The sequence below is a fragment of the Passer montanus genome, unplaced genomic scaffold (genome assembly GCF_014805655.1).
Source record: "Passer montanus isolate IOZ18808 unplaced genomic scaffold, ASM1480565v1 scaffold30, whole genome shotgun sequence".
Classification (NCBI taxonomy): domain Eukaryota; kingdom Metazoa; phylum Chordata; class Aves; order Passeriformes; family Passeridae; genus Passer; species Passer montanus.
This window is the reverse complement of record NW_024367708.1, coordinates 3,063,524-3,078,395: the sequence shown is the minus strand read 5'-3', so window position 1 is coordinate 3,078,395 and position 14,872 is coordinate 3,063,524. Positions and strand designations below refer to the sequence as shown.

The 14,872-nt window shown below is 32.3% G+C and overlaps 1 protein-coding gene across 2 annotated transcripts in view; it reads left to right on the top strand.

Moving 5' to 3' along the window:
* Positions 1 to 11,683, top strand: part of KLHL1 (kelch like family member 1) — a 186,872-nt gene extending 175,189 nt beyond the window's left edge. For both annotated transcript variants that reach the window (XM_039714672.1, XM_039714671.1), the window contains exons 9-11: positions 5,132 to 5,344; positions 9,413 to 9,584; positions 10,570 to 11,683. In XM_039714672.1, coding sequence (XP_039570606.1) covers positions 5,132 to 5,344; positions 9,413 to 9,584; positions 10,570 to 10,629 — 445 coding nt within the window. In that variant the 3' untranslated portion in view covers positions 10,630 to 11,683. The remainder of the gene's footprint in view (positions 1 to 5,131; positions 5,345 to 9,412; positions 9,585 to 10,569) is intronic.
* Positions 11,684 to 14,872: the final 3,189 nt, after the last annotated feature.

The following is a 14,872-nucleotide window of genomic DNA, read 5'->3' as shown; positions in this document are numbered from 1 at the left end:
CCATCAGTGCCATTTTTTTCTCATAGCTTTGTTGCTTGAGGTTTTCTTTGCTCTTATGCCTTATTGGTGATTCACTTATTCTTTTACTAATCCATTTGAACTAAGAAAAGTACCTTGATTGTCATGCATACTGTCAGGTAAGGAGAAAGGAAAATGCCTTAAACTGCATGTTTTCTGCCCACAATATTCTCACTAACTACAAACAAATCAATATATTAAGTATGACCAAGATATTTTGCATCCTGCCTAATTAGATCTTTTTTTTTGTAAAAAAAAAATCATGCTGTCACATGTCTGCTTTCATCTATATCATCTACCTAACCAGGCAGTATCTTAAATTTGTCTTAGGAAATTATTAGCTATTATTAATGAATTTTGTGAAGCTCTTTTTCAATGGGAAGAATAACAAACACACTTACCAGCCTTAGAATTTTTTCGTTGAAAATTTTGTCTCTGTTTTTACTGTTTTACTCTAAATGTACTTTCACCTATAAATAGTTTTACAAATTAATTTGAATCTTGAGAAATTATTTCAGGTTCTTTTATGACATTGTTATGCTGCTGCTGTTTTGTAAATATGATGTTTGATAATTTCTGGTTTAAATCAAACTCTTTTTTTTCAGAAAAAACAATTATTCTGTATCCCACTAGAGGGAAAATGAGACACATATTGAAACTATGGAAACTATATTGAACTGTGGAAACTATAAAAAGGTGTAGATATTTTTAAATATTTTAGTCAAAATCATTAAATAAATTGATACTGAGACAAAAGAAATTGAACAATTGTATGGTCTAAAATTATTAAACTCACAAAGAAAATTAGTTTCACAAACATTATCTCAGTCTAGCACAAAGTAATTCTATGGATTCACTAAAAATTTTTATTTAATGACAGGTTCACTGTGTGTCTTAATAATACAGCAAATAAAGGGCCTCATGCACATGCTGTAGTAAATGATTAATTTACAAAGACTATTTTGCCTTACCTACTTGATAGCTTGATAAAGTCAAGAATGTTTTTCAGCTGGTGGAATCTGCATTGAGTCAATGGTCTTGTACAGAGAATGTAGTGCATATAATTCTGATTACAATTAAAATTGCTTGAAACAAGTTCTTTCTATTAGGAAACTAAAATTTCCAGTGTAGGAAGTCAAATTTTTTCATAACAACATTGTCCGTGAAAAGGGTGTTTTTCTCTCAATATTTTATGTACAGAATCATAGAAGGCCTTGGGTTGGAAGGGACCCAAAAATATCATCTAGTTCCAACTTCCCTTTCATGGGCAGAAACACCAGCCATTAGATCAAGTTCTCAGGGCCCCTATCTAACTTATTAGCAGTTACTACTAATTTAATTCCAGGAAATTACACTATGACTGTATATTTTTCCATTTTTGGGGGGTCAATTTCTACTTTTAATTTACTTCCCTACTGCATTACAAATACTTCAAATGGCCTTCCAAATTTACACACAGAAATAAGACTTCATTAATGTGTTCCATTCACAAAATTATTGTATTTTCAACTTTTGCCAGTGAACTATATTGGCTTAATCAAGGCAGCATGGATAAATATCTCTCTCTATATTCTGATTCCTAGGCCAGGTATGGACTGATTCAGCAATACAGTAGTCCAGCACTGATTAAAATTATTACTGTCCCTCAGTGCTAATAAGCAGATATCTTTTGTGCCAGAGTATCTCTGCTACTCTTTCAGACACACTGAAAGGCCAGAAAAGGGTACAAAAGGGCCTAAGCAAAAGACTGGATAAGGTCTTTGATATTCATAGTGAAAGAATTTTGAAAGGGAAAACCTCATTAAGAAATGCAGCAAGGGCATGATTCAACTGGTTTCACAAGCCATACCCACCTCACATCAAAGGCAGTCTGGTCTTTTGAGGTTGGCCTGTCAAACTGAATTTAAAACTGTCTTTTCTGAGTAGTTATCAAAGGTTTGTAATGACAGAACTGAGATAAATGCTTTTGATCCAGCTGGTTGTGATTTCTCCTAATGTTTCCTACTTTGAAACCTCTACGTCATTTTTCTAGCCAATTATACATATAGTTATATGTATACAAATGTTCAGGAATCTCTCTCCATCTTAGTAAAAGTGACCAAACCCTGAAAAGACAGAAGAGGCTGAGCTTGGCCTAATTTGTTATCCATGCACAGTGTCTGAATCAGCTGAAATGTAGACTATTTAGGAATAGAAATCTACAATATCTCCACAGGCAGAACTTTGACTGTGGAGATAAAAGTGTTCAGGACTGGATGCTTTCTTTTCCTTGCTGATCTTGCTCTCTAAGCAGGGATATATGATTACTATTTTTATAATAATTCTAGTCTTGATGGGATACACCATGAGGAGTAATTCAGCTAATTCAGAGAAATGCATTCTATTTTTCCCTATAGAAATTGTATTACAAATTTTGGACAAGCTAGAGAAAGCTGAAAAAATTATTTCATTTAAAGTCATCTGATAAAATAACACCCCAAGCTCTAAAAAGAAAGTAAGACTATTAAATAGCCTTAATTATAAATATTTCAAAATTTTCAGATATATGTACAGTATCCTGAATATTCAGTGCCTGTTGCAGAGCTGTTCCCCAGTCATTTTTGAGCCTTTGTGAACATAGATTTGGAAATTTGACTGAAGACTGGAAGCAAATTCTGACTGAATTGTTCAAACAGCCACAACCACAGCTTTAAAACAATTACTCCATTTCCAACTTTCCCTTATCTATTTTTATTTTACCCTTGGGAAAGTAAAAAAAAAAAATAAAAAAATTATTAATGATTCCTTAGAGAAAAAAGATAGAAACACAACAAAACTCAAAAAATGTTAGCTCCAAAATATGATTTTGAAAATGAATTTTGTTCTGAATACCTGAGAACATTTTAGCAACAGACTAGGTGGTCCCAATCACTTCATAAGGTACTTGTGAACAGCATTTGCTGTCTTTTTACCAGCAACTCAAGAGTGCCTTCAGCTATATTTTATTAGCTGTCTTAATTGGAATAGAGGAATGAGAAAGTATGTTTTACTTTCAGTGTGCAAATATCAGCTTATTGATTTATTTTAGTTGAAAGACAATGGAATAAATAAGAACTTCTCATGCCAGAAGAAATATTGAAGTTGTTGGGATTTTGCTTAGGGGTACACCAGATTATTTGCACTGAAGTCTGCAGAAATGTTGGTTCTTTGCATTTTTTAAATGGTGTACAGTGTTTACCTGTCCAAGTAAGAAAAAAATTTTACAATCTTAGAAATCTTAATCATGGTTTATGTTTTTGGGGATCAATTCACTTACCGATATGTAGTTGTCTACTTACATTTAAATTGCTTCAGGCTGCCAGCAGTCATGGTTTTTTTTTTCTACTGGTTTTTGTACTATACTATTTTCCATATCTCTCAGCCTGGAAGGAATGTCAACATAACTTAAATGTCACAAAAAATGTTTTATAACTGTCTGTGGATAGCTGAACCAAGTCACATCTTTGAAAATAAAGATAAGATCCTTGCAGACACCTATATGTAAATGTTTGTATTTACATTTATATTACTATAACTGTTTTTGGTAAAATTTAAATAGTTTTAGTGTTGTTCTTTAGGCTCAGATGACTAGTCTGAGTGAACCGCAAGTTGGATACTGTAGACATCCACAGATTAACAAAATTGGATGCTTTAATATTGATTTCATCTTTAGATATCTGATAATCATAAATGAAGTTAAATCCAAAGGTCTGGATCCAAAGAAGTAATTGTAAAAAAGTGTATTTGCTTTAGTATCTCTCACAGTGGAGTATGGATTCTCCTGGGTGCTTTAGTCAGAGCACAGGTATGGCTGTCAGGCACTACCAAAATGTTCTCAGGCTTCAGTGACATATTTAGTGGTTGTACAGCATTTTCTTATTCATCAGCATCCACACCAATGAAATGTAATGGCAAATGCACATTTAAATGGCTCTGAATTCATAGAGTGCTTAGGACAGTAAAAGCTTCCAAATGAGTAATTGCTTTACAGAGACAGCTTTCACGTCTGAAATTGCTTAGTGGTTGGACTTTAAAATAGCCTGTGTTTCTATTAGTTAATCTCCAGGCACTATATAAAAGGCAACAGACTGCAAAAAGATTCATACAGAATGAATACAGCATGGTATAAGGGAGAAAGAACAATCAGAACTATTTCCTCCTGGGACCCATTATAAACAGCAGAACGAAACAAGTTTCTTGCCTGCAGATGCTTACAAACACAACATCATTTTTGTTAAACCACATTTTTATAATTTCAAGTTTAAAATACTCTTCAGAAGTTGTCCATGACTTTTCAACATAACTTTATCCTCATAAAACATTCTGATGACGAAAAGCAACACACCGTGCTTGGGGGTTATAATTTTCTTGCAAAGTAGATATGTTGCTGTTAGTGTGCGTAAGAATTTTCTCCAGTGTAAGCAAGAGCCTTGAAACTGAGGTAGCAATTTTTAAAAATCCATGTTTAAAACGTAATGTGACACTCCTATCTGCAACACATTTCATATTTGATCTCTACTATATTTTAAGTGTAAAATTCATGCTGGAAATGTGTTCCTATTGATAGATTTTTATGTGGAATTTGTTGAATATCAGATCCTGTTTTCCATATTGTTTGTGCTTCTTAATAGTTTGATGCACAGCAAAAACACAGAGAAACTATAATAAATGGATTGCATATTTCTTCCTTGTCTGGATTACCAGTTATAAGTTTGCACTTCCAGTCCCATCTCCTAAATGGTGAGTTTAGGCAGCAACCCTGCTTACATGATTTTCAAACCTTTAGAGACAAACTTGCATATCATTTGTAATGCTCTTGACTGAATATACAGTAATGAAAGAATGAAAATATTCATTATGAGAAAGAAATATCTTCCTTCCTCTTCAGGTGGACAAAGTACTAAATAGCACGTGAGATTGGTAATAATATTGAAAACTGTGGTTTTTTACTATATGAGATTCACATGATTTCAAATATTATGTATTTTTTTTCTATTTTCTGTTGTCAGATAAAAAACCAGATACTCATTGTTTTTACTTCTGCAATTCTGAGCTCTTGTTTTATCAACACTTTTATTTGCGTGGACTTTCTTAGGTTATATTCTGTTGGAGGTCGGGATGGAAGTTCATGTTTGAGCTCAATGGAATATTATGATCCTCACACAAATAAGTGGAATATGTGTGCTCCTATGTGTAAGAGAAGAGGAGGTGTAGGCGTGGCTACCTGTGATGGCTTTCTTTATGCAGTTGGAGGTCATGATGCTCCTGCTTCTAATCACTGTTCTCGTCTGCTGGACTACGTGGAAAGGTATCAAATTATATATGCGTGTTTTAAATACAAAATAATATCTGGTAGCATTATTTTCTTAGCTTAATGATGGTAAATTTAAACAGATGTTCTTAATCCTAGAAATGTCTAATTAGTACTTACTTGAAAATTCTATAAAGGTGTGTGAAAGACAATCTCTTTGAAACTTATTTTAATCCCTTTTTATTCACAGTACTATCGTATATTACCACAAACACAAAAAATCACCCTTTACACATCCCATTTAAGTAATTTTAGGACACTATTATTTGTGACACTATGCATTGAAGTGACACAAACTAAAAATTGTAGAGATAAAACTTTTTCCTTGAAAAAATTTTATAACACAAAATTGAATTGTGTTTAGAATATTTTCTAACTCCAAAAACATAGCTAAGCAAAGAAGAAATAAAGAACTGTCTAAGTGATGGATATTCACAGTACAATGAATTCCTTCCTTTATCAAAATTGTCACTTTCAAATGTGGTGATATAAGCCTAATACACTTTATTTACAGTACCCTGAATTTTGCAAGTAGATTTTCTACAAATCCAAGAATATCTAGTATGGCAGTACACCACAGATGAAGTGATTAAAGCTCTCAATTTAAAGGTATTCTTCAAATTTTTCATGAATGTTTTACTTTTTTTTTTTCTGTTTCTGAATGCTATAAAAGAGAGTAATGAAAGTATTCACTCCAAATGTGTACAGATTGCAAAAGTTAAAGTAGGTATATTTGAGTAATTGGTTTATCTTAACATATAAGGTGGGAAAGATTTATCTCATTATTTCTTTTCAGAAAGGCTTGATTAAATGTCAGTAATTTCTTCTGCTAAATACAACTTGGTATTCAATATTTAATTGAAAAATTATAAGTGAATACTCCTTGTGTTATCCATATGATTTTGCTCAATCTTAGACTCATTGCCATCTCTGCTGTATGTAAGCAAAAATCATTGCCAATTCTTCTCATCTGCAACAGAGGGACAGTTAATCAGGGAAATCCCATGATGCCTGTACTTATAGGGCCTATGCTTGTAGACCTTTATTTATAAGGAACAATAAAAAGAATTTTCACTTAAATAAATTTATAATAAGACTACTAGCAACAGTCTTGAGATATTTTCAACTGCTTCTGCTTATTGGTATTCAGTAGGGAGCTTATATTTTATTTTTCATTCACTGAGAAGAAAACCCTTCTGGTGTTGATGACAAACCATACTCCATTGCATTTGTCTTTCTCAGGAGAGACTGCAAAAATGAGCTAAACCTATCATTATGCTGTTTTATGTACTAGTATTAGAGTGACAGTATATAGTATCCCTCATCTAGATATTTGTTCCACTGGTAGCAAAAGGTGTGGATGATGTACTTCATCAATAGTTAGCTTTGAGGCTAAAATTTCGGACTAACAAAAACTTGTAAGACTATAAACTTACATTGAGTGGATGTGAATTAACTGGTGGACTCCACTGAAATGTGAAAAAACTCTCATGGCCCTCACAATGATTGATTAGTTTATAAGATGGCTGGAATGCTATTTAGTATGTCTGGTTTTTTATTCCAAAACAATGCATCATTTCCAAAAAATAAAAGTCCCTCAATATGTTAGGAAAACAAAGAGTAGTAAGTGATGAAGAGGTCTATTAGTCTAAAAGTTTTTCTTTTTGTAAATATTGAAGTCTTGTTTTTTAACTAAGTCTCTTGTTCTTCAGGAATGAGTCTGCTTCAGTCATTTTGTCATTCTAATGCAGCCTGGTAGGATGTGCTTTATTCCAGTATCAATTTCTTCCTGGAAGACTGTCAAACCAGACATAATATTTTCAAATTTACTTTTGAGATTATGCAGATATAGTGGAGCCAGCAGATATGTGTTTTCTTATGCTACTGCTAAAGTACTGGTCAATATTAGTTAGGTACTCCAGTTTATGTTTTTCTAAGGTTGATGCAATTTTAAGGGATTTCCTCTGGATTCGAGCATTCTCAAATAATAGTTACGTTTCACTCATCTTCACAAGTTGGCAAAGTGCAATCTTCTATTCCTTTTTAAAGGCAAAATAACTACTTCATAAAAATTATAAAATTTTCAATATATTTTGGCAGATTTCATAAAGCAACTTTTCTCTTTCAAATGTTACTCAAAACTTGACAGATGCTAAAAACATAGTCATTTGACCTATAGTTTTTTTCCCCTTTGTGTCACCTTGATTTCAAAATTGATTTATTTCTACATTCAGGAGCTTTTATCATAACCCTATTCAGCCTGGGGCATACTTAGCTATCATAAAGATGACATATACAGTTGCTTTTTAGCAGCATAAAGGATGTAAGAAATCTCAGATATTTTCCTGGAAGTTACAAAACTAACAAGCTCTTTTGCAGTTCTATTTTGTTGACAGAATTGAGTTATAAGGATTCATTTTAGCCTTGCACACCAGTTTATTGGAAGAAGAAGAAGAAAAAAAAAGGTCAAATGATGATGTTAGTTGTATTGTTTTCCAGCTTTAACTTTTGCACCTCCTCACCTTGGCCCTTCTAATTTAAGAGATGTGTATGGAGGAGTCTATTAAACATTTATGACCTTTAGGTAGGCAAAGATACAATGCACACTGGTGCATTTCAGTGGATGGGAAATTGTTTCACCTTGAGGCGTATGATTCTGTTGTTGAAAACTCACACAGTCTTTGAAAAAATCCATCCAAAATATTTTTTTGGCTTGTTACATGGTGATTTCCCTTCCACATATTCAAGCAATATTTTACAGTATTTTCCTCTAAAGTTAGGAAAGACATTTATCATATATCTAGATATTTGACATCTTATTTTCTGAGAAGTCCCCCAAATGCCAGGATTAGCAGCTAGCGTGCAAGTAGATTGTTTTCTTAAAATGTATTTACCTCTCAAGAACAATATGAACAAGGTTACAGAAAATTTTTTATTGTCCAATTTAAAAGTTATATTTATGAACTAAAAGGCTGGTACAAGCAAAACACTGTAGCATTGCTGTTTCAGTGCTTGTACTAATATATATATGTATAATATTTCATTGTTCAAATATGTAGGACTTCAAACAGTATCCTTCCAAGTTGCTTATTGATAATATGGCTTATGACATAAATACTTACACATCTAAGCAAATTAATACAGTCAGACTTTTTAAAGGATTTGTAGACCAAAACTGCTTATTTTTTCCACTGATCACATGATTCTATTACATAGTAGACTGCTTAAGGACAGATTAAATTAATTTTATTATACTGTAATACACTATTCTGTTTTACTAATATTTGACATCTAAAAATGGTATCTAGTGTAACCTAATACTTCAGACATTCTTGGTAACAAACTATCAAAAGATAATTAATTTCTGGTTTATGCATGTCCAAAAGAGTTACAATGGAATGACTTCTGAAATAAACAATTTTACTTTGTTACGGAATATCTAAATGAAAACCTAGATTAAATATTTTATTTTTTAAATTACAGGCATTATACAAAAAGAATTTTACCCTCCATTTAAAAAATTCAGTTGCGATTATGTCTAAAAACCAATATTATTTTATCTACTTGAGCAAATATCAGGAGACACTAATTTTAATGCAGTTAAGCATGAGAATACATAGGGAGATTTTTACTGTTTTATAGTATAATTTCAGAAATTAAAATATAGTGAAATTTAATATTAGAAATAATATTTCTAATATTTTAGATGTGCTACAGGAAATACCCCAGTTTAAATGTATTCATAACATATAAAAAAATTTTATACCCATCCATTCAGATATTGCTCATATATCTTTCTCAGATCTCTTTATGACACACTATCCTACAAACAGCTTAGTTTATTCTAGAATGTTAGCTGAGCAAAAGTTTCTAATCAACATCTACAGGGTTGAATTGTGAATGCAATAAATCTGTATCTTTTTGATGTTAGGAAAAAATTTTTGGATAGGATACTAAAGGTTTGGTTTTTCCCCCAGGAAAAAAAGGACTATATTCAAGTGAAAATCAACATGGATTGATGCTTGTCTTCTCTCCACATACCCAGTTTCATTTTTCTTTGCTCAGGTATGACCCAAAAACTGATACGTGGACAATGGTGGCTCCACTGAGTATGCCTCGAGATGCTGTTGGTGTTTGTCTCCTTGGTGACAAATTATATGCAGTAGGTGGATATGATGGTCAGTCATACCTGAACACTATGGAAGCATACGACCCTCAAACTAATGAGTGGACACAGGTAATTATAAAGTTTTTTTTAATATATGCACATGTGCACATACACACATATATATATGAATTAGCCATTAGCCAAACTTTCTTTAAACCTAGTGCAGAAAGGTTCATACCTTGGAATCATGACCTTATCCTAAAATAAGCATTTAACATAGGTGAGATGTATTATACTCCAGAATGCCTATTTCTTTTTATGATTGCAAGGGGGACCTTCTGTTGACAAACTTGAATGCAGACACAAATGCTTTAAAGTTGGTACAGAAGCCCATGTTTTTTAATCTACTATGAATTACTGAGAAGAGCATTTTTATGATGTTCTGTAGGAGATATGAAATTAATTTGGGAATATTCACTTTTTGCAAAACCAACAATTCACATTAAAAACCATTAATAAGTATGATTATTAACACAGGTAGTTTGAAGACATATAAGCAATGCTGTGATTTATACAGTTGTACCAATTACAGTGTGTTGCTACATACATATAAGCTAACTCTACTGTGATAGTTTCAGCAATATTCAGTCCCATAAAGGTTTTATCCTTGTGTTGTCTTGAATACTGTTTAAAATTGCCAAACATATTCTAAAGGGTACTGGAACCTGTTTAGGAATACTGGAACCATTTCTGTATTGGTAGCTTTCACCTTGCCTCAAGGACTAGAGTGGAAGCATCAGCCACAGTCTACAGAATATAGAAACCCCTTGCATATCAATGGTTCACAAAATTGATGACAGCTCTAAAATTAATTCCTGCTTTCTGTTCTCGACTTTCAAATGAAAGGTGTCAGGTGTGAGTAAGCAATTTTAAATTACAATAGTAGCATAATATGGGTTTTATTTAATTTTAGCAATTTATACTCCCATTAGTTTTGACCATTTAAAAATAATTTTGACACAGCACTTGTACAATCTATGCATGGCTTGTTCCTGCTTGGCAATTTTTGCATGGTTTTTTCCTATTCAGTTAATTTGTGTCTGTTTTTCTGCAGATGGCTTCCTTAAATATTGGAAGGGCTGGTGCCTGTGTTGTAGTCATCAAACAACCATGACTTTGTCAGCACTGCTTAGGATTTTACTGACTGTGAAATGATTATTTTTCTATGAGACAAGAGAATGATAACTTCACAAGAACAAGGATCTACACAGTGAATACACTGTTGATCACAAACTTGAAGTATGGAAGTGACAAAGATTAAGTATTTATGCCCTATAAAATCATAAAACCGTTCACAGTCAGTGAACAAGAAAAAAGCCCCCAGAGTATTGTAGGCGTAAATATGTGAATGTAGAGTAGTGAGTTCAGGTATTGCTCTCATGAATGTGTCCTGAAGAACTGGATAATCATGGGAAGTCTACACAAAGTGTGGAAAGGAAAATGAGAACAGTTTTCATGGCTGCAAGAGAAATATGAAAGTCTATTTAATCAATTTTAAGCTGTGTTTTTTAAAAGAGAAAAGTGGATAGTAATATAATTTTTTTTTTGCTGTTCAGGTCTTGTCTTCAAATGGGTTATGGTCTTCTCATTTAAATGAGCAGTTTGACTTTACTGAAAGGAAGAGGTCAAATGGTCTGAATATTCATAGTGACTGAGTTGTGACTCTAAACCAGGAAGAAACACAAAACTAAAAGTAGGCTTTTTTCGTAACTTCAGATTGTACCTCCTCACCTATGTTAATGCATCTTATAAATTATTTTATTGAGTGGGAAGCCTGTGTGTTTAATCAGGTAATATAAAAAAGTCCTGGGGCTGCACTGGGGCTTTGTTGCAAATACGGGAGTCAAAGAAACAGTGACCTAATTCTTTCTTAAGCTTATATTCAATTTAAGCATGTGGGCTCTAACCTCACTGTTTGATGCATCTACTGCATGTTGGAAGCTCATGACAAGCTGGAAAATTGATCCCCTTATTTCACTGCATCATGTTAATGGATGAACCGTGACAAGAACAGTCTATAGAGACTCTTTTAACATTTCAAGAGGGAGAAAAATCCTACATTTTATTTATTTCTGATGCTTGTAGATACACAATTTTGCCTACTTAGAGCTGCAAAATTATGACTTTCCACTTATGACTGAGAATAACTGCAAGTCAGGAAATCAGAATAAATGCAAGTGGAATAAGGAAAATTAGACCATTTGATTTAATGATTTAATACATTTCATATGGTAAATATGGTGGAATAAGGAAAATTAGACCATTTGATTTAATACATTTCATATGGTAAATATACTAGTGTCATCTGTGCTTCCCTTTAGGGTTGATAATTTCTGCCAGTAATCATAGTCTGAGCTTTTGATCTGGCAGTAGATTTGGTGCTGATGCTTTCTGTCTGCTCAGCTGAATCAGTTAGAACCTAAGGCCACTACTGGAATATGAAATTCTGCTATTCAGGGATGCACAGCTACTGGGAACAGGGCACCAAATATACTTCTATAAAGCCTGGCTGATCCTATAGGAAACATTTCATGGCCCAAAAGCAGAAACTTCACAATCCTCTATCACTAGCAATTTTGAGAAGGAATACTGGTTGCACTAAAATGAGTTCTTGTAGTGGAAATCTCTGCAATCATTTAAGATGAAAAAATATGTTGAGCTTCCATCACTTCATTTGAAGATGTGCTTTCCGTCTAACTGCATCAGTATGCATGGAGGTCTTTGCTTACTGATGTCAGTTGAATTGCAATTCTGAAGCCGAAGTATATGGATTTAAATGTTTTAAATATTTCTCTGTCCTAATTTGGAATCAGCTGAAAACAATTCAACATTAATTTTCCACAGCCAGTTGCCTTTTGAATTGCAATTAGTCTTTCACAAACATATGAATTTTTCTCCAACTACAACAATCTGTCTAAAGATTTTGCTTCACATAAACACAAGTTTTGGAGACCAAATTAAGAAGATTCTATGATTATAACTGTAATTAAATATAGATATTGGCATTCAGAACTCCTACAGAGATAGCTAAAGAACTTAGAAATTGAATTTTAATGCTATTTCCAGAACTTTCCTTTTATTTCATTATATTAATATCTATAATAGAAATATTATTGCTTTACCTATACACAGATCTTCAAAGTTGGATTATTCCTATTAATTTCATTCAGTGCCAAATTTGTTTTAAGTGCCTTGATCATTATTTTCTTCCATTTATCCTAATTTCATTTTTCATTCTCAATTGCCTTTTTTACTTTTTCAATTTGCTTTTATTTTACCAAAATGATTCTCATGTGAATTTTTTTAGTCTATTCCAATTCTCTTATTCTGAAACAATAAATTCAGTATTTGTTTTATTTTGATTATGTAAAATCTAGCCACAATAAGAACCAAAATCGGCTTTCATATTTATACAAGTGCTACAAGTTTCTTCTAAAGAGAACTGATGAAAAATTTTATTTTTTTTCCTTTACCATTATGTTTGCTTTCCCTAAAAATAACAATAATTTTACCTTTTTCTCAAAGGGAATGTGTTTAAATCCAGGTATTATATAATTGTAGTCTTGATTTCTGTGGTTCATTAAGACCCATTTTTTATGTATAAGAGTTAAAATCACTTCTGATGCACTAAATTGTGCTAAACAATGTTAAGTTTACTTATTAAAGAAAGCCACTGTCTTTTCAAAAGACAGGTGACCTTGTTCATCAAACATGATTTCTTTTCTCTCAGATAACCTCTTCAATGTCAAAGTATAAAAGTCACAGTGAAATCAGAGCTGCAACAAACATTAATTTTACTGAAATCAATTACTAAATTCCTTGAAATATAGATATTTCCTAATATGTTGGAACCCTTGTATATCTACCGATAAAAATGTCAATTAATAGCTATTCTTTAGTGGAGCTCTTTAGTATTGACATTATATGATTCAATTTTATAGAAAAGTTTTGCATTGTTGCCAAAGTCACAAATAAACTATGAATATTGTTTCATTGGCTTCAGTTACAATTGTTCAATAATTATTTTAATATATGTTCTTGTAATCAAAATACTGATATTATTTAGAAATCAGTAGTAAATTTTTAAAAATCCTTATTACATATAGAACAGACATTTTATTCGTATGAAACTTCCAATTATTAAGACAATATTAGGATGCTTTCAGAGAGTTGCCTGCCTCATAATTTTACTTTGTTAAGCTAACATTAATTGATGCAAGGGAACCATTTTAGCATAGATAAAGAATCATTTCCTTGGATAGCACTTTCTTCTGCAGAAACCTGCCGTCAATTGATCATTATTTTAAAAGTACTTAAAATATATCTAGAAATAGATATTTATTATATCTATAATCTTATCTGTATATATTATTCAGATACTTTCAATATGTTTAGAAGGCCTATATAAATTCCCTTAAATATATTTATGTCTTAAACATTTTCTATTATTTCAATAAAAGTAACTCACAAAACAAATTTGAGTTATGCAAGTTATATGCAAGTTTTAATGGCTCAGACCTTGAAGTCCATGAGCAAACACCAGAAACGCTGTGCATTGTGATTATGAATGAAATACACTTTTTCCACAATAGAATTTACATTCTGGAAAACTTTCCTTATTATTTTGCCTGTAATGAGCTGGGGAAGAGAAATGTGACCTATGACCTATGTTATCTATGAATTTGCATTAGTTATTTCATGAGGAATAAATAGAGAAAGCATTTCCACAAAGGCTTCAAGAAAGCTCTTGTAACTTTTATCAAATAGCAGTAATAGATTGCATCTTTTAAATTCTTAAAATACCAATTTACTGGATTTTTTGCATTTACTATACCAAGAAAATGTGCATAAACTACATAATGCAGGCTCACTTCCAGCTCAGAATCTCAATATGTTAAAGTAACTCCAGATATATTTCTTTAAAAACAGATTATCCATTCAGTATATCTGTTCTAACTTAAATGAGAATGCATAAAACTTTCAGCAGAATAATTATTCTTCAGCATTATATTAAATTCAGTGTCAAGCTGCTCAAATTGGCATAAACTTGAAATTCATTGCAAATTCCCTCATTATAGTTCTGCTTCATAATTCACGGGGACTGAGTACACTTTGGGATAAAGAAACCACTGAAAATCATTATATCAGCATAAGCTTGATTTCCACATGTAGGACTACAGCTGTCAGACATTAAACCATAAGGAAAATTACTAGCACAGGTAAGAATTGTAGTGACAGGGAACAATACAGCTTCAAATCACTGGCTGTTCACATCTTCACCTTGGTGAATCTATGCAACTGCCAAATTCATCACCTAAGAATTGCAAAAGTAGTCAAAGCTGAGGTATAACCAACTT